The 19,794-nt window shown below is 41.6% G+C and overlaps 1 protein-coding gene across 1 annotated transcript; it reads right to left on the reverse strand.

The window, feature by feature from the left end:
* Positions 1 to 2,745: 2,745 nt before the first annotated feature.
* Positions 2,746 to 19,073, reverse strand: kiaa1614.L (KIAA1614 L homeolog). Its single transcript, XM_018258512.2, has 10 exons — positions 18,621 to 19,073; positions 11,642 to 12,300; positions 11,466 to 11,532; positions 10,593 to 10,724; positions 7,445 to 8,991; positions 7,065 to 7,143; positions 6,258 to 6,528; positions 5,107 to 5,213; positions 4,429 to 4,592; positions 2,746 to 3,446 (listed from the first exon to the last, which is right to left on the reverse strand). Exons 2-10 carry the CDS (start codon positions 12,285 to 12,287, stop codon positions 3,253 to 3,255), a joined length of 3,207 nt encoding a protein of 1,068 aa, XP_018114001.1. The 5' UTR covers positions 12,288 to 12,300; positions 18,621 to 19,073; the 3' UTR covers positions 2,746 to 3,252.
* Positions 19,074 to 19,794: the final 721 nt, after the last annotated feature.

The following is a 19,794-nucleotide window of genomic DNA, read 5'->3' on the forward strand; positions in this document are numbered from 1 at the left end:
ATTCATGAGAAGAGGGAACATGCTGCTTGGGACTCACAGTGGTGCCTTTGAGTGTGTGAGAGCCCAGATGGTTGCAGTGCCACAGGCAGCACAGTTCCCATTCTACTAAATAGGAATCAGCTGCTGGTCGGGGGGGGGGGGTTCTGATCTCCACCCCAAAGAACTATGGCAATCAAAATACATTGTGTGCTCTTTACCTTAAATTGCACCCATCATCAGTAACAGCTTTACGGAAACTAGTGCCAAGGCCCCAGCTATTCCAATCACACCAATCTAAAGGGAATTGCCAAAAAAGATGTTCGTAATCACCAAAAGCAGAGAAATTCAGCATATTTACAAGTAAAAATATAGAAGGGCTTGGCATGTTTTGTCACACTGATTCTCCACCCCCCCATCCAAAAAAAAACAAGGCTGGTGCCAAAAACATTGTGGGGCAAATCATTGAATGTCAGGAACGTGTTAATAACAGCTAGAATTCTAATTGCTGGGAATCCACTGAGTTTGTATTTTCATAAATCTGCTCGTGTGATGAGTACCTGTGCTACACAAGAGATTATCTGAAACTGTCACTTATCACTGCCACACGAGACCTTTCCCTCTCACTCCATCTTGTTGCTGGGGAACATTGAGCAGCCAATGTGCAGTACATGCTATAGGCCAGTCATGCAAATTGGATCAAGTGACGGATGCTTGCTGCATGCAAACACTTCCAGGCCATGGATTGTATTGCAGCGCTGCATTTCTTCTCTCCCTCTCCAGTCCATATTAGGCTCTGTTTTCATCCCATGAGTCCCATTGCACTCTGGGTTGGGGGGAGAGCAAGGTTGTGATAGGATGGAGACACTGTGTCTGTACTATTGTGCTTCTGAGACACAACCTCTTCTCTGTACAACAATTACTCTCCAGTAAAGGTACCAGTGGCTCATGATCTAAATATAACAAAGTATTTTTATCTGCACAGAATATTCTTATATATTTGGATTTATGCATGTGAGAGAGCTGCAATACTTACACTGGCTGAAGCATTAGCAACAAATGACCACACCATCTGTGCAGGATGCATCAGTGTAAGCAAGTAGCGCCGCTCTCTAATAAAGCATAGGAAGAACCACCAATACATATTAATAATCTATGATGTCTTGTGTATGCTCAAAATCTGTATATTCAGCCCAAGCATTTGTAGCATAACAGATGTGTGTGGAGGAGGGAATGGAATCTAAAAATTCTCCTCCTTGGAATGGCAGGAATGTATGGAAATGAATGCAGAGATGCAACCTTAACCTATCCTTGTACTGCTCTCTCTGTGTATCCCATTACTGAGCCAGACAGAGGCACCTCATTACAGCACCTGTCTTTCTCCTTCAGGATTGCTCTTCACATCTCAGTGACATATCATCAGTAAAGCATAGCCATGCTATTAATGTGACATTCTGGGATAAAGACCTTATTAAAGTGTGAGCTCAACAGGACAAGGGTGTCTTTCCTGTGCCTTTTAACACTTTGTACTAATATATCTATGTGTGTGTGTGTGTATATATATATATATATATATATATAACAAGGGAAAGTTGTGCTCACCACTATTTTTTAAAACCATTAGGCGGGGGTGCAATGAGGCTGTGACCACAAAATACATATAGTCAACTACAAGAGTCCTCTGCACTCAACCCATTATCAATATATTTAAGACAGAGACATTTTGCGCATACTGCTACTAAAAAATGACTTCCCCTTTAAACAAAACAGGGATTGTTTGTCCATATATTGCAATATATTTAAGCTGGCCAACTACGTCAAAGTCATCCCATATCTGGCCAGTCCTATGCTCAATTTTATCTGATTCATTAAGAATACTATTGCTTCATTATACATTTTACAAAGGGACTAGGTTTTACCTGCAACTTACTTGCTGCTTTCAAAGTAAAACTCCCAAACTTGGCTGCCCTTTTATTAGACACCAGTGGGATCACCTGACTATAGCTGGGAAGGGTGGGAGCTACAACATAGAGCTGGTCACTGCTCCTGTATAAACTATAACAAACAAGAGAAAGTTGTGCTAACCACTAGTTTTTTAAAAACCATTAGGCGGGGGTGCAATGAGGGTGTGACCACAAAATACATATAGTCAACTACAAGAGTCCTCTGCACTCAACCCATTATCAATATATTTAAGACAGTTGTCCAGCTTATATATATATTGCAATATATGGACAAACAATCCCTGTTTTGTTTAAAGGGTAAGTCATTTTTCAGTAGCAGTATGCACAAAATGTCTCTGTCTTAAATATATTGATAATGGGTTGAGTGCAGAGGACTCTTGTATTTGTCTATATATATATATATATATATATATATATATATATATATATATATATATATATAGATATCTACAGTATATACTGTATATATATATATATATATAACTACAGTATATATGTATATATATATATATATATGTATATATACCTGTATGTATATATATGTATGTATATATATATATGTATTTATATATGTATATATATATATATATATATATATATATATATGTATTTATATATGTATATATATATATGTATTTATATATGTATATATATGTATGTATATATGTATATATATATTTATATATGTGTATGAGAAAATTGGTTTCTTTGCCAGATTCCTTGCTTTTCCTGTGGGATTTGCCATATAATACCACGATATGTGAACCTCCAATCTCTATGAAATAAATATCCTCCAAAGATACTGTACATTACAAAGATATTTAATATATTAAAATTAAATAGGCAGTGAGAAGCCATAAATTCATAAATACACAAGGACATTTGCCAATGTGAGCTGTGCAAGGCATAGAGGATAATGTCCGCTCCAGGCTTTAATACTGATAAACAGAAAGATCCCTTATTTCTGCAGCAGATTTTTCCCACAAGTACATGGGTGACAGGACAGACTGTCGGACACTTCTGCTTTTAAACAAACTGGTGTCAGGAGTGCAAAATAAAAAGAAATCACTTGGTAAACAGACATGGCTGAAGGCCAGCGTGGAATCCATGTGCTTAGAATATTTAAACCATTTATCATAAGAAACACGTACTGACTGCTAAACTGCCGCTGACCCATTTCAGGAGAAGTGATGAGCCTGCTGAGAATGTAGCGAAGATTGTTCTTGGCTCCGACCTCTGTCAAAAGATAAAGTATCTGACATTTTTTTATGTGGGATCTCCCAGCATGCAGTGCTGCCTTCTGCTTTGTCTCTTAGCACTTGGTCCTTCTCTGATGCAAAACTCGTAGAGACAAAGTGGACTCCCTGTCCATGATCTTGCTCAGCTGCTCATGTGCAATAGTCGACACTTTGGTACCGTTCAACTCCAGAATCTCATCTCCCACACGCAGCAGGCCCGAGAAGAGTTTAGCAGTGCTGGCGTCACTCATCTCCTGCACGTATATACCTGGGCACAGGGAGGCAAGTCAGTATGGACTACACATGTTCTTGTAACAGAATTCTAGGACCTAATGTGCTGGATGAGAAATACCTGCCTTAGATCTCTGCTGTAAAGATGGCAAATGCAGAGCCAATTCAAGTAACTAAAGTACAAGCCATTATATGCCCTTTAGCAAACTTCTCTACCTCACCTATTGTATAGCAATATACTTCCAATTACCCTCCTACCGATGTTCCACTGAGTAACTAGATGTTACTGGGCCCACAGTAAATTAATTTAAAGGAACAGTTCAGTGTGAAAATAAAAACTGGGTAAATAGATAGGCTGTGCAAAATAAAAAAAAAATGTTTCTAGTATAGTTAGTTAGGCAAAAATGTAATGTATAAAGGCTGTAGTGACTGGATGTCTAACATAATAACCAGAACACTACTTCCTACTTTTCAGCTCTCTAGCTGTGAGTAAGTCAGCTACTTGAAGGGGTGGCACATGGGACATAACAGTTCAGTGAGTTTGCAATTGATCCTCAGCATTCAGCTCAGATTCAAAAGCAAACATTTATGGGCCATGTCCCCCCTCATGTCTCTGATTGGTTACTGCCTGGTAACCAATCAGTGGAAACCAAGAGAGCTGCAAAGCAGGAAGTAGATGTTAGACATCCAGTCACTCCAGCCTTTATACATGACAGTTTTGGCTAACTAACTATATTAGAAACATTTTTCATAGCCTATCTATTTACCCAGTTTTTATTTTTATACTGAACAATTCCTTTAAGGGACCCCAACATATTGAGAGTTTGTCCAGTTTTACCAATGTATGTTTAAATTGCTCATTAATTAGGGCCTCCTGGCCCCCCTGCAGCAGCAGGGTCTGCTTCCTCTGTAGTTACGCTCCTGTTCTCTACAATGGCCCTCTAGTCCTCTCTCCAACACAGACTGCACAGGCTCTTAAGATACCCTGTAGATACCCTGAGTGAGGAGTTGCTACTGACCTGAGTCTGGACGTCCATTTACAGATGAAATACTGAAACCAAAACTGCCTTGTGGGGGGCGCTGAAGCTGTAAAAGGCGGGTTCCATCAGGGTAAATCTCAGCTACACGCCCCAGCACCCTTGGCATACCAGGGGATCCAATGTCTTCCACACTGAGAGCCCGCCTGTGTAAAACAAACGTTTGAGTGCATCATATTCATAAACTACAATTTAACATTTAGATGTTTGTCTTCTACCTAGAGCAAACAATAACTTTGTCACTCCAGATATTTTACAACTTCCAGCTAGTGAGAATATGAAACATTGTGATTTTGTTCTTTTTTCAGGACAGCCTGGTGTTTTCTGCTGTAATTAGTGCTTAGTGTAAACTAATCTTGCTGGGCACACTATGTGCAAGGCTCTGTACAAATGGTCTGAGTGTGAGACTGTTCCATTCTGTTGCAGCGGGGGACTACAGCATTGAAACCCTGTAACTGTTTGTGCATCTGTTACACTGTAAACTGTTCTCTATTTGCTTTGTCCCCGTGACCCCTGTTTTGTATAAGGAAACTGCAGTCTGTTTACTTTGCTAAATAGCCAATGTGTCACTGTATTGTAAAGGCTACAATGTTTATTGTCCTTTATTTACAGGGTACACTAACACTTTAGCAGGTTGAATCTGCTTTACTTTCATTGTACCTGGGTGCCGTGTTGGCATCGTCTGTAATATAGACAGCAGATCGCTCCGATTTTCCCAGCAGGTTCTGCACTGAGGATGCTTTCCGTGGTAAGTGAAATTGTGTCACCTGGTGGTGGATTAAGGGTATAACATGTCAGGATCAAGATGCCCATCCAGTGGCTCAGGAGCAACGTTTCTCACCAACCCCATTGGGTGTTGCTCCCAGTGGCATCAATGCAGGTGCCCTTATTTAGCACCTCTAGGAACTTTTTCCATGCTTACATTGTTCTCCAACTTTTTTTTACATTTTAATGTGACTCATGGGTAAAACAAGTTGGGGACCGCTGATCTAAAAGTTTTCCAGGATAGAATAATAATTTCTCACATAAAACAAATAAGATATGTTTACATTTAGATCAGATTTAGGGCAATGACAGACCACAATGACAGTCCCAGAGATTAGAAAGGCAAAACTTTATAGCTGATCAACTTCCATTACTGTCTGTGGAAAGCCCAGAGCAATAACAGGATACATTATATGCTACCCACATCTCTACTACTATTACTACATAATTACATCTCAAACGTCTGGCTTTGCACATTCACGGATTACAACTAAGGAACCTCTCAGTGAGTTGGGGCCAATGCACAGTGAAATAACCATTCCTCCGTCTGAACTCTGACCCCACACACACACAGAGTTATGACCTGCTCCTGAGGAAATATGGTATCCATATCACGTGTGTGCGCAGCTCCAGAATTGATGTCAGAGCTAATGCACCAAACTAATCACTAGAGTGGCAGGTTGTGCATTTTGTTTGGAACAATTCTGCTATATTTCATTATTGCTGTTTATTCCCCTTTAGGGACTGGAGCACTAGTAACTAATGGTCACCTGACTAATAGGAAATCACAAGAACAACCCTTGCTACTACACAGCTGTAAAGCACAAATGCAAATATTTCCTTATGTTACTAACCAATGGCATATCATGTTTTTATCAGCCTGAAACAAGTGTCACTGTTAAACACTTAATATTGGTGCTTAGATAAGGCAGCTGTTGAAGGACTGGCCAATCACTATAATCAGCATAGATAAGAAGCCTTTATCTAAAGCACCCCCTCTGAGCTTATTTGTACCTGTTTAATTATGAACTACTAGTTGTACTGACCAGTTTCAAGGACTGCAGTGAAGGACTCTTCTTCAGCCTGCCATCCTTCCCTGCTTCCTCACATCGCTCCCTGTCACCCCTAGCGTGTGCTTGTGAGCTCCGAGCAGCTGGTGTAAAAATCTGCTCCAAACTGGAAGACTGGAATCGCTCCAACTTGGGACGGGAGGACAGGCCAAAGGAAGATAAGAATTTCTTCATTCCACTGCGGATGTCGCCTTTCCTTGCTGCAGGCTGCATCGGACTTTTGGGGGCGACACACTGATTCGCATCTCTACAAAATAAAAAATGAGACATGAGTGTAATAAGATATTAGTCACTTCTCTCTGATCCTTAACAGGAGTAATGTACTCCTTTTGCTTATTGCCCTTTTACATTTTTTCCATGAGCCACCAATTTGTGATGTTTTGTGTCACTCATTGATCACCTGACAGGAAATAATGTAGTGCAGTGCGGGTTGCGATAGGGGTAATTAGTATGGGTCGGGTGCGGGTCTGGAAGACCTGTGCAGAACTCGATCAAATGGACTTTTAGAAACCTTTATGTAAGAAGTCTAGCTTTATTTTGTTTTTCATTATCATTCTGTGAGTCTGCCACTCACAACATTGCCTTGTTGCTAGGGTCAGTAACCAACAACTAATTAAGGTTTAAATGCAAGAAAAAAGCAAGATCATATTTAAGACCATTTACAGTTTTAATTGTAGTTTCCCTTTGTAAGCAACCACATTTATTGGATTGGAATTGCTAAATCTATGGAGAAACTCAAATTTGGGGGTGAGGAGGGTCAGATGTTATTCAGATCCTGCTTACTCTGCTTTATGATCCAAGTGCTTGTCCTGTGCTGGGTGTTCACGGAATGCAAAGCCTGTTTCACTTGCACCAACATCCACTGTTAGGAAAAGAAATCAGCAAAATAGTCATTTATTCAGAAGTACAACAGAGCCGCTGCCAAGTCAGTAAAGTTTGGTTCAATCTATTTATATCTGAGCAAGGAGGGACTGCTTTTGAAGTATCTTTTCAATAATTCTTCTATCAGCTGCTTTATATATGTTTTCAGCAATGCTGGTTCTGCTATTTGCTATCTCATGTTCTTTCTTTTTTTAATTTTTGCTCCAAATTAATTACTGCTTGGTTCTGTTTAATTGGCTCCACACAACATGAACTGAATATAGTTTGAGAGAAAAGCTCACCTGTTTCTGTGCTGTCATGTTGTACATCTGTCCCTGTAATTCGCTTATGTTCCTTTTTCGCAGTATTTCTTTCCTTTACCAATTGATCTTTTAATAGGTCTGACGTTTCTCCATCTGTGTGATCCCTGATGGTCTGAGTCACTTCAGTGTTGTGCTGCTCCTTTGATACACTTCTCCTTTCAGCGTTCCTTTGTCTCATAGACCTGTGAGCTTTCTCACTTTCAGGTTGTCCATTTGTCACATCCGGCCTCTCTGGGTTCCTCTGCTCCTGTCTTTCATTTGGCTTCTCCTTATTTAGGGTTTTTTTCACCTTTTGCGGCCTTTCTCTGCCTTCCTCCTTCATTCTTATTTCAGATAATGACAAAGGATGGATGTCAGAAACTCTGAGCTTCGCTTGAGTCTCATTTTTGATTTTTGGCACAATATCAGATGGTATGCCCTTCTCATTCCTCAATTGTTCCCTTTTTTCTCCCTGAGAAGTACCTACAGACAGATGAAAAGTTCCCTCAGGACGCACCGTAAATCTGCCAGATCTTGGCGTCCCAGTAGAAGGAGCTTTCCCAACTGGAGGAACTGGCACGTGGCCATGGATTGTGAGAGCACCTGGATTTGGGTTGGCATCTAGGCATTCATTTCCAAATTTAGGAGTTGTATTTATGGGGTTTAATGTTGTTCTGGGTTCAGCATAATGAATAGGAATTTGTTTTTCAGCTTTTACATTACTATTATGCAGATGTCCCCGCACTGCAGTCTCTGTTTCTGTATTTGATACACACATTTTCGTCCTGGGATCTTTAAGAGCTGGTGTGCTGCTTTTCATTTCAGCCTGCGGCAAGGAACTCTTTGGATTCATTTCCTTCTCTTTCTCAATATCTGTCGTCTTGGTTCTTCCATCAGCAAACTGCTCTGGATTTGAACATGTCCTTGTTCTAGAACCAGATTCTACATTATGTTGTGTGTTTTTAGAGCTCCTGTGAGGACCCAAAGCACGACAGGATTTTTTTTGTGTCCTGTTGACCTCGTCTTCGCCAGATGAGTCGGCTGTGGAATCACCTCCAATATGGGTTTCCCGGATGAGTTCAGTGTGGACTCTCCATGGCTGTGATGGAAGAATCCAGTGAGGAGAGGGTTTGGTTCCCAAAGGGGAGTTAATAGACACATCCTGAGATATTCTAGAGCCTAAATGAGCATTCCATAGGTTTGAACCTGTGGAAAAAGCCTCTGAACTCTGTTTTTGACCTCCTAAACCCTTAATATAAGAGCCGCAAGTTCCACATTGGTTTTCATTTCCAGAAGGTACCAGATGCTGTGTCCAGGGTATGTGACCATTGGAGCGTCGAGCTGGTGGTGTAGCTGGGGTGATACCAGCTGACTGAGGACCCTGTTGCTGACGTTCTCTATATCGCTCCTCCACATCATGCTCTGATTCATCTTGAAATCTCACGTGAGATGATGGAGAACCACGTGAGCTTCGATGCCAAGAACAATAATCACTGCCAGAGCTGTCGCTTAGAGAGCCCCCATCAGCACCAGAAGCACAGGGAACACTTAAAAAAAAGAAACAGAAAATATAAGTTGAAGCTTTCTATTTTTTAGTTTCTATTTCCATGTATCTCTGATGTACTGGAAAGCAGTCTGCTTTTACATACGGAAAAAGAATGACAAAGCAGGTACCAGTATTATGACGTGGCTCTTGCTGCCACAAAAAAAGATCTCGTATAAATATGGCATACAAAACATTGCTATTTGGCACATAAGGAAGCCACAGCTATAAACTGGGAATTTCAGCAGAAAAAGAAGTTTGTTCTAAGAACCCAAAACCACAAACAGCTAGATGGCAAGTTTTCATTCAGAATCTAGACTAAGGAATGCAGCCCAAAGCCCAATTATACCTAAACTACATTTGCTGTAACCATTGCATAGTGCAGGTTCCCCTTTCCTGGATGTGGTAAAGGATTAAATATAATGCCAAATCATAGGATTAGGCTTGACATGTACAGTATATGTACTAGGGTCAACTGTCTGAACTGCAGTGTTGTGTGTGCAATGCAAAATATCCACAGGCACAGAGCTATGCAGCCTAGTGACCATCATCATCATGAATTGAACTCTTTGGCAACATCATAGGATTGCTATCAAGCCTGTGCAATTCTGGGCCTCTACATGGTCCATACATACTCTGATTCAGATCATATTTTGTCCATTTTTTCATGATCACACCAAAGGATAATCTGCCAAACCACATTGGCTGAAATGCGTAACAACTCTGTGTGTATAAAGCTTTAAATACAAATGTAGTTTTTTTTACTTTACAGAGGTAAAAAATCTTACTTGAGTTAAAGAAACACCTTATCTTCTGCCATGCCTATATGTGAGCTGTTTACATGACTTTTAGTTCAATGTAAAGTATGAGCACATTGATTTTTCTCTTTATGGGATCCAGGAGTCTGGTTACACCTTTAGATAACATACATAATGGGAGGGGGCATGACTGCCTTCCCCATATAATGAAACTTTGGAACTTTGCATCAATCACATCTAGGCTGTGGGTCCTTCAGTATGGAGCTATACACGCTCTACAGCCACAATTATGTCTTTTTTAATTTCCATTTAGATAGTGTGTATAGAAATTCCAGGGAGGTACTCCCCATCTGGCCGTCAGGTTGGACAGCATCCTATTAAACAGCAGCAGATTTTGTTTAAACAAAGTCCACTGCTGCTTAATATAATGCTGTCTATGAAATTATGCAGGAATGTTTATGGCCCCAGCATACCCAAGGACTGTTGACTTGTTTCTTTGACCTCACCTTTAAACATAACACAAAATGCAAAATACTGTATAATCAAACTGCAAGGGAAAACTTGTAAAGCACTGAATTATTCTGAACTAAAGGCAAAGTCTCCTTTTCATTTATCCAAATGAAGTGGATACAAAAAGCTCCTTCAAACTAAAGCTGCTTTTAAAACACAAAGAACAAGAAGATAATGCATTCCTTCTTGGCTATACTGGAAAAATGAATAATTATAACAGTATTTCCCCTTTACTTGAATAGCTGAATCCCTTCAATGCTACCCTCCCTGTACCATTACTCTTTAGATAGATAGATAGATAGATAGATATGGTACTTGCCAGGATCTCCTTTCTTACCGTTGCTGTAGAAGCTGTGATTGTGCGTTTGGAAGGACACAGTGAGAGGCGCGCAAGGGACTGACCCCTTTTGCTTTCATCCGTGCTCTGTGTAGCAGCTGTTTGGCCTGTTCGTGTCGGATGCTCAGATCCCTAGGACAGGATTAGAAGGGATTTCAGAATGACGTGACTTCCCAGTTAAAATCCCCTGCCAGACTGTATAAGAACGTGCATGCTGGGTAGTCTGACACTGACAGTGCCCCCTCATGGTTCCTGCAAACCACTGCTACTATACACCAACAGGCAAAATAAGAACAGACCCCATGTTAGCAGAAGATTATACGAGGCCACAGAATGGCAACAGAGTCCATGATACATGACACGTGGCTTAACATAAAGATTATAGATAATAATCTGCATCAGTGCTGTAAAGCAGAGAGAAAAAGAAAGAAAACCATGCCACCTCTGGATAATAAGTTGGTACTCTCATAGTATAAATAGGGCTACTGATATACTCCTGTGTATTTCAGACTTCTGTTTTTAGAAAAATAAATAATAAAACGGGTTATTAGCAACTAGCTAGCAAAAAACAATTTTCACTCTTTTCTTATACTTTTTGAAACCCATCGCACATCAAAAAATCAATGGGACTTCTCCCATTGACTTATATGCAACCTCGACAGGTCTGAGATGCCAGATTTTCTAATTCATACTTTTCCAACCTCTGGGTTCAATAAATTCTGAAAAAAAAATTGTGATTTTATAAAAAAAAAAAACACAAATTTTTCGTGATTCTCGCATTCAGAGTTTAGTAAATAACCCCCTAGGTGTAAGAGAAAATACACCTATTTAGTATGGACTATATTGTAGGATTGGGAGCTTTCCATTTCATACCTGCTGCCCTCTGGATCTGGCAGAGACACCCCGGAATCACAGTCTGCATCAGCCCCAGGCACCATCCCTGCATTAAAGACAATTTCAGGCATCTCAGCTTTTTCATGCATACAAAACTAAAAGTAATCCAACATCACAAAGACATTAAACAAGCCCATCTTTTGCCTCCTACTCACAGCTGTCATGTCTGGATACGTGTCCATGGCTGCTATTCTGCACTTCATCCTGGATGCTTTCTTCGCCAAGAGAAGGTGAGCTGTTGAATCTCCACCTCAATTCCTGCCTATTCCGCTCAACTCTCTCAGCCAAACTTATTGAGGAACTCTTAAAGCTTAATTCATCATCAGTGTGGTGAGATCCAAACAAGTCCTGGGGAAATTCTTTTAGATGGTCTTGTGGCAATTTCTGTGCATTACTCTCAGCCTTGTTCTGACTGTAATTCACTCCCTCACATTCATTACTAAAACCCTCAGTACCCCAGGACTCCTGATTAACACAAGGGACCCTTTCATGCTCAGTGTAGTTCAGTGTCTCTTCTGTTAGGTAAGTACGGAGCTGAGGAACACTTAACGTATCCTCCAAAGGGTCTTTCCCTTTATGAAATTCCAATGTCCTTAAATCCTTCTGCTTTTGCTTCAGTGCTTTTACTTTACTCTGTAGTACAGATGTTCCCATGACTGGCTCTGTCTCCCGAACCACTGGCTTCCCTTTGTCTGTATACTCGTTGCTTGTTCTTTCCAGAATCAAGTTGTTCTTTAGCACTTGACTTTTCACTGTGTCTTTATAAGGGAGACCTTCCCTCATATTCACCTCCGCTGCCATCTTTGTCACAATCCTGTGGGGTAGTGAAAAAAACTAATTCATTATTTGGGTGACCGTAATGAATTATGGAGTAATGAAGTATGGAGGAAGTGGTGGAAACCAGTAATTAGGAATGCACAGAGACAATATTTTTTTTGAATCAGTTGAATGATGTATGCTCTGAAACGCATTTGGCCAAATACCAAAGCCATAGCTGCATATTCAAACTTGAGAAAAATCCATGATTTTTTTAAAACTGAATTCAACTGATGGGTATATGCTATCTAGTAGAAAGCACTTAGCACGCATCCAATACCACATTTTATGTATTAAAAATTTAAAGACACGCACAGTATCTCACTTCAAACATTTATGCAAAACCACCATTACAATATAAATAGCATTAAGTCATTGAAAAATTCACGTGAAAAACCTTCCCCATATCAAACCAGAAGGTAGTGTCTCGAAACGCGTCAGGAGGGAATGGCCGACATGAAGTATGCAGACGGGGGTAGACACTGCCTTGTGATGTGATACGGGGAAGGTTTTTCAGGTGAATTTTTCAATAACTTAATGCTATTTATATTGTTATTGGTGATTTTGCACAAATACATGTTTGTGATACTGTGCATGTCTTTAATTTTTTTTTTTTTTTAAAACTGTACTTTTATGTTTGACATTAGCTTATTTAGTTGGTTTTAGAAATGGTACATAGACACTGTCTGAACTTTTAGAAATCCGCAGATAAAAAGGAATCCATAATAGTCTGTCTGCGCTGCAGAAAACAGTTCCAAACCCCCTTTAGGCTCACAGAGTGATGCAACTCCTCCCTCTCCTTGTTCCATTGTGAAGTGATGGATTCTGGGACTTGAAGTCCTTCTGTTCTCCATAGTGGGTGGTGCACAGATTAAGAGGGACTTCCCAACCCCCCAGAATCCACCACTTCATAATGTAACACGGTGAAGGAGGGGCATTACACTGTGAGCCTACGGGGATTTTGGGAAATGTTTATTACGAATTACATGGTTTCCTTTTAATCGGGTATGTCTGTGTAAACAAAATGCATTTATATGTAGAAGTTCATGCACCTTTATTACATACACAACTGAATGAGCTTATGTCAAAAGGGGGCGTATTTTCCCTTTTAATGTTCTGATTTGGTCTGCACAGAAACACCCAAGAATCAGTCAAATTTGAATCCTGGATGTAGAGCATCCCTACAAATTACAGTGATTGCAATTGAGGAAATAGAAAGCAGGTGCTTGAGGGAGTAACAGAAGTAACTAGTAATAGGTGTTATGTAAGATATGTAATTGTTTCCATTCCTCCACGAACTCATTTATTTAACATTCTTACAGCAATGTGCTGCTTCCTTTGCATAGCCATTTCCTTAGTATCCATTACCAATACACACACACACAGGCTCTTTATATGTACATGGGGCCTGGGGTGGAGAGTATGCACACTAATTGGGACAACGCTGGAAACACTTAAATCAGGATTATTTGGATTTTGAAATCAAGCTGGTACGATGGAAATGTCTTTCTGTGTCTGTCTGCAGCTATAGGGAGTTGTATGACCCAAGTACTACTAAGAAGACCAGGAAAAAGAAGGGTACAACTGGCAGCCCGAAAACAATTGAAAGAAGAATCAAGTTTAAAGGGATATTGTCATGGAAAGACATGTTTTTTCCAAAATGAATCAGTTAATAGTGCTGCTCCAGCAGAATTGTACACTGAAATCCATTTCTTAAAAGAGCAAACAGATTTTTTTATATTCAATTTTGAAATCTGACATGGGGCTAGACATTTTGTCAGTTTCCCAGCTGCCCAGTCATGTGACTTGTGCCTGCACTTTAGGATGGAATTACTTTCTGGCAGGCTGTTTTTTCTCCTACTTAATGTAACTGAATCAGTCTCAGTGGGACTTGGCTTTTACTATTACACTGGGTGATTTTGGGAGATTTAGTTGCCAGGCAACTAATCACCTTGTCTTTGCGGCGACCAATCTCCCTGAATGCCTTACCTCTGTCTTGTGCCAGCTATAATGAAAAGTCGCCTGTGGCATGGCACACACGTCGCTTCTTATTCCGAAGTTGCCATGCAAGGAAACCCGCATGTGCCATGCCGCAGTCGATTCTTCATTTTAGCCGGCGCAAGACAGAGGTAAGGCATTTGGGGATATTGGTCGCAGCAAAGACAAGGCGATTAGTCGACAGGCGACTAAATCTCCCCGAATCGCCCAGTGTGACCCTACCCTTAAGTGTTTTTCATAGATCTTCCAGTAAGCTGTTATCTTGTGTTAGGGAGCTGCTATCTCGTTACCTTCCCATTGTTCTGTTGTTAGGCTGCTGGGGATAGGGGGAAGGGAGGGGGTGATATCACTCCAACTTGCAGTACAGCAGTAAAGAGTGATTGAAGTTTATCAGAGCACAAGTCACATGACTGGAGGCAGCTGGGAAATTGACAATATGTCTAGTCAGATGTCAGATTTCAAAACTGAATATAATAAAATCTGTTTGTTGTTTTGAAAAATGGATTTCAGTGCAGAATTCTGCAAGGTTTACATTTTGCTAACTCTGAGAATTACTCTTACTGTTAATGTGACAATTACTTAGTTACTGTGGGTGACTGATCTGGAATAATCGGATTTCAGTTTGTGAATTGTCTCTAGTATGTGGGATTTGTACAGGTATAGCATTTGCCCATAACCCCTGTCTTTAGCCTTAGTGCCATCAGACTAGCAGCTACAGTAAAATGACTTATGTGTCAAGAAACTATCAATGCTGGAATTGAAAATACCCCTTGACCTGCAGTGACATAAGCACGGCTCTGCACAATTCACTCTCCGTAGGTGTCCCTAGTACAGGTATGGGATCCGTTATCCGGAAACCTGTTATCCAGAATGCTCAGAATTACGGAAAGGCTATCTCCCAGACTCCATTGCAATCAAATAATTCTGATTTTTAGAAATGACTTTCTTTTTTTCTGTACTAATAAAACAGTGCATTTTACTCGACCCCAAATAAGATGTAATTAATGCGTATTGAAAGCAAAACCGTCCTGTTGGGTTTATTTAATGTTTAAATTATTTTTTAGTAGACTTAAGGCATGTAGATGCAAATTACGGAAAAATCCCTTATCTGGAAAACTCCAGGTCCTGAACATTCTGGATAACAGATCCTGTACCGTATATAAAAGTGTTCTTATGAAATACAGACACTGTGATTGTGCCCTTTATAAATATTGCCCACGTTCCACTGTGCTGTATTAGGATTAGTGTAAAAGATCAAGCCCTAAAAACATTAACCTCACATAAGATAAGTGCTAATAACTTAGCAATGACTAATTCTAATAGATGCCTTGGAATGGTGGGAGCTGCTGTTTAGCAATAGTTGTGGTGGGGCGGGGGAGGGGTGGATATCTTTGATTTATGTAAAGTAAAAGAAAGAAAATGGAAAAAAAGCAGAAATTAGAAAATTGGGGAGGGGGAAGAAAAAAAGAGAAAAGCAAATGCAAGTGCCTGACCTTTATTATAGCATGCAAATGATATATATCTGTTTAATCACAATGCTGCAGAATTCCTTTCATTCTTCCTTTTCTGATCTTGATCAGACATCACAACATTTATTCTGCTTGGATTTAAAGGACAAGGAAAGCCTAAGTCACTAGGGGTGCCAATAGGTTAGCACCCCCCCAGTGAATCTAATCTTAAGGCCAGTGATCCTTTCAGGAACAAATTCACTGAACAGGGCGAAAAGTAAAACAGTGATGCCATTTTTCTTTCCCAGGTGTTCCTAGCACAGTAGAATTTAAATGAATTTCTGCACAGTAGAGAAAGATCCAAATATTTGAGTCCAAATCAATGCTAGGGGTGCATGGGATAGGTAAGACAGATGGTGGCACTATAGTCAGGTTTACTGGGGCTCCCCATCCCATTGAATCAGGCTTTCCTTGTTCCTTGAATACATTGGAACATTTTAAATCAGAAGGAGGGACAAATAGAGGAATTCTCAGTACTGGAGCCTTTTTTATTCTGGAACTGCAGCCATGGCAACAGACCAGCAATAGATCTGGACTGGCCATCTGTAGTAAGGCTAATTAGAGTAAATGCTGATTGGTTTCTATGGGATACCACACCAAAGAGTGACTTCCCTCACTCTAACACTCTAAGGGCTCTTACAGACAAGTGTTTTTAGCTGTGCTCCCCTGCGTTCTGGTTTCATGCGTTCAGCCGCAGGGGAGCGCAGGAGTAGACGCACTGAATTCTTTTCAATGTGGCTGTACTCACACAGACGCATGTAAGCGCCGAATGCAGGAAAAAATGCAACATGCTGCGTCCCAACCTACGTTTGCCGCTTACATGCGTCTGTGTGAGTACAGCCTCACTGAAAAGAATTCAGTACGTCTACTCCTGCGCTCCCCTGCGGCTGAACGCATGAAACCGGAATGCAGGGGAGCGCAGCTAAAACGCTTGTCTGTAAGAGCCCTAAACATGGTTTTACTTCCCCATGGATACACTGCACTTTCTTCTTCCTCTGTCTGCTTAGTATTATTATTTTTATATAATGCCATTTCCCCCCCCCCCCCGCAGCACTTTCAAGAGGAAGGATACAAATTTGGCAATGCACAGATCTAAGTGAAAGCTGAAAACACAGAATTGCTGGCACACGGATTTTCCCTGGCATGGAAAGGGCCTTGCTGATGTTACTAAAGGCTCAGATGTACCCTAAATGGGCCCTAAACAAGTTGATGGTTTATCTAGTATAGGTAAATTTAAAACAACTGGACTTGCTGAGTAATCAATGAAGACGTTTCACTACTCATCCGAGCAGCTTCTTCAGTTCAACTGACTGGTGTGACTGGTTCTCGGCATATAAACTCTTCCACTAATCCAATCACAATGGCACATTGTAAAATCTGAAGAAATTCACAGAGGTGTTGCTTGGATTAGTGGAAGAGTTTATATACAGAGAACTTCCCACAACAGTCATTTGAACTGAAGAAGCTGCTCAGATGAGTAGTGAAACGTCTTCATTGATTACTCAGCAAGTCCAGTTGTTTTAAATTTACCTACACTAGATATATCATGACCTGGATGAATGAAAATCTTCATAGTCAAGTTGTGTGCAAGTTAGATGTCTTTCCTGACTAAGTATGAGGGGAGCGTTGCACCTTCCCATAACCTTCACGACTCATGACTAGTCTTATTGACAAGTCAACCTGAAATCAGGTCTATGGAGTTGCAAAGAACACATGGGAGATGCAGGTTCACGTAAATTGCTGGATTTAATTATATGAAATGAGTCTGCAACGTAAAAAGGCCTTGCGGTTCCTTTAGACGGCTGATTCCCCAGTAGTTAGCTCATCCATACTGGGAGTCAGCCATGGAGATCACATGCAGATGACTATTTTGCACTGATCCAATGATTCAGCCAATAGGAAGCAAGAGGGAGACGTTGCCTCTGTCCCCTCTGTGACGCAGAAAGGCACAGCAGACAATATATGGGGTGCCCACACTACAGCTGCAAAAAATAAATATTCCTGGTCAATATGATTCCCCCCCCATAGATAGGGCCCCAATTCTCCGTTTCTGCCCCCCCCCCACAGAACTTTCTGTGCAGACTGCAATACAATCACCAGAGGAGCTGGAACTGAAGCCATAACTATTTGCCTAGTACTGGGCCAGTTATCTGATACAGGAAATGGCAATAATAAGAATATAATGAAGATATGTCTGGGGCTGAACCAGCAGGACAGGACTTGAGGCCCAGGGCTCCCCCCACATTACTGCCATCTTCAATTCAATCCACAGAATGCAACTAAGTTGCAGCTGTGTCAGAAGCTTTAATGATTAGTGTAGCTTGCACCATTGATGACTTACTATTCTTTTTCTTCTTGTACCCCCTGCACTGATGATGGACATTGCCAGTAGATGTGGATAATGTGAGAGCATGTCAGGCCTGTGTGTGCCCTGGGCTCTGTGCAACTAGTGTACATTGAATATGACTGAGAAGTTTCAGTGTGCGCCTCATACATGTGATATATATACACACAGCTCTCATTTGTAGCGTTATGTATTAACATTCAGCACGATCAGCCCTCGGGACACTACAAACAAACATGTTAAAAGTCGACCAGAAGGCACAGGTGGTGTCACCTCTGATAAAGTCGCAGCTATTTGCCAGGACAGGAAAAAGTTAAAAGCGCAGCGACACTGTGGCACCGACCCACCGTCCCAAATAACGGGATTGACACGCGGGGCTCTCGCTATAAATGCGCTTCGTACACTGTGCGCCGAATTCAGTGGGAAGCGATAGGGAGAAAGGCGAAGAGGCGGCTGGGGAGCACTTACCTGCAGAGAGCACAGCCGTGTCGTGTCCCTGGGGCCCCCCTTTGTCTCCATGAGGTGTTGGTGCCCTCAGACCCTCCTGCTGATTTGCGCTGCTCGGAGATGGCCGGTCCCGGCCCAGTGTAGCTCAGCTGGATCGTACCATCTGACACATGGCGAAAAGCTGCGAGCCCTCTGGGCCAACGTTAGCTGAGTTGTCCCCCCATCTCTGCCCTGTAATGTGTGCGCCACCAGTCAGTCAGTCAGTGGGCTCCCCCTCAGCATTTCTGCTTCTTCCCAAGTCTCCCTCACTCGCTCCCGCTCCTTCGTCTCCACATCAACTTTCTTCTTTCTCCATTTTCTTACTCCCTCCCCTCTTTATTCCTCCATTCTGTGCCGCCCTCCTCCCCCAGTAGAAACTTTCCCCCACTTCTCCTCAGTAAATATCTAACCGAGGCTGCAGCCTGTCCCTGGCCAGACACACACACAGCTGCCTATAAAAGGTGTCACGTCCCCCGGCTACAAGGAAAGGGGGCTGGGGCGCAGTGTGGCAGTGTGGGGGCAGTGTGAGGTGATACACACAGAGGACTGACCTGTAATGGAAACAGTAATAGTGGGAGTGGGGTAATGGCCACGAAGGCTGCAGAACTAGGAGGAACATATATGAGGAATAAGGAAGGAAAGAAAAGAGGCTTTGGGTATGAGAAGCCCCATCTTTACCTCACACAGGGACATACAAAGAGCTCAGTGCAGGAGGAGGATCAACATTAATGGAAATCACTGTTTTTAATCTCAAAATCTTGCCTGGGCTCTTAGTGAATTCTGTGGGCTGCAGTCCAACAACCTCTAGAGAGCCATATGTTGCTTTTGTTTTGTGAGTGGATGTCTCGTTATCACACATTCTTTGGGCTCACACAGGGCACTTCAGTGACAACAGGCCATAAGCCTAACAGTGGCCACACATTAAGATCCGCTCGTTTGCAGAGGTCACATACTTTGGGCAGCAGTGTGCAGGGCCAAGTAGGGTAAATCAGATTGTTTGCCAGATATCTGTTGAGGAGGGCCTGTACATGGGAAGAGACTCACTGCTGACATGGTCTGAGGGGGCTCAATCAGCATTGTAAGGCTTAAGCTGGCCATAGACGTGCAGATATAGCCTTTATATCGGACAAAAGATAGTTCGGTGGCATCTTCCAAC

This window comes from Xenopus laevis, chromosome 4L (genome assembly GCF_017654675.1).
Source record: "Xenopus laevis strain J_2021 chromosome 4L, Xenopus_laevis_v10.1, whole genome shotgun sequence".
In the NCBI taxonomy this organism is placed as follows: domain Eukaryota; kingdom Metazoa; phylum Chordata; class Amphibia; order Anura; family Pipidae; genus Xenopus; species Xenopus laevis.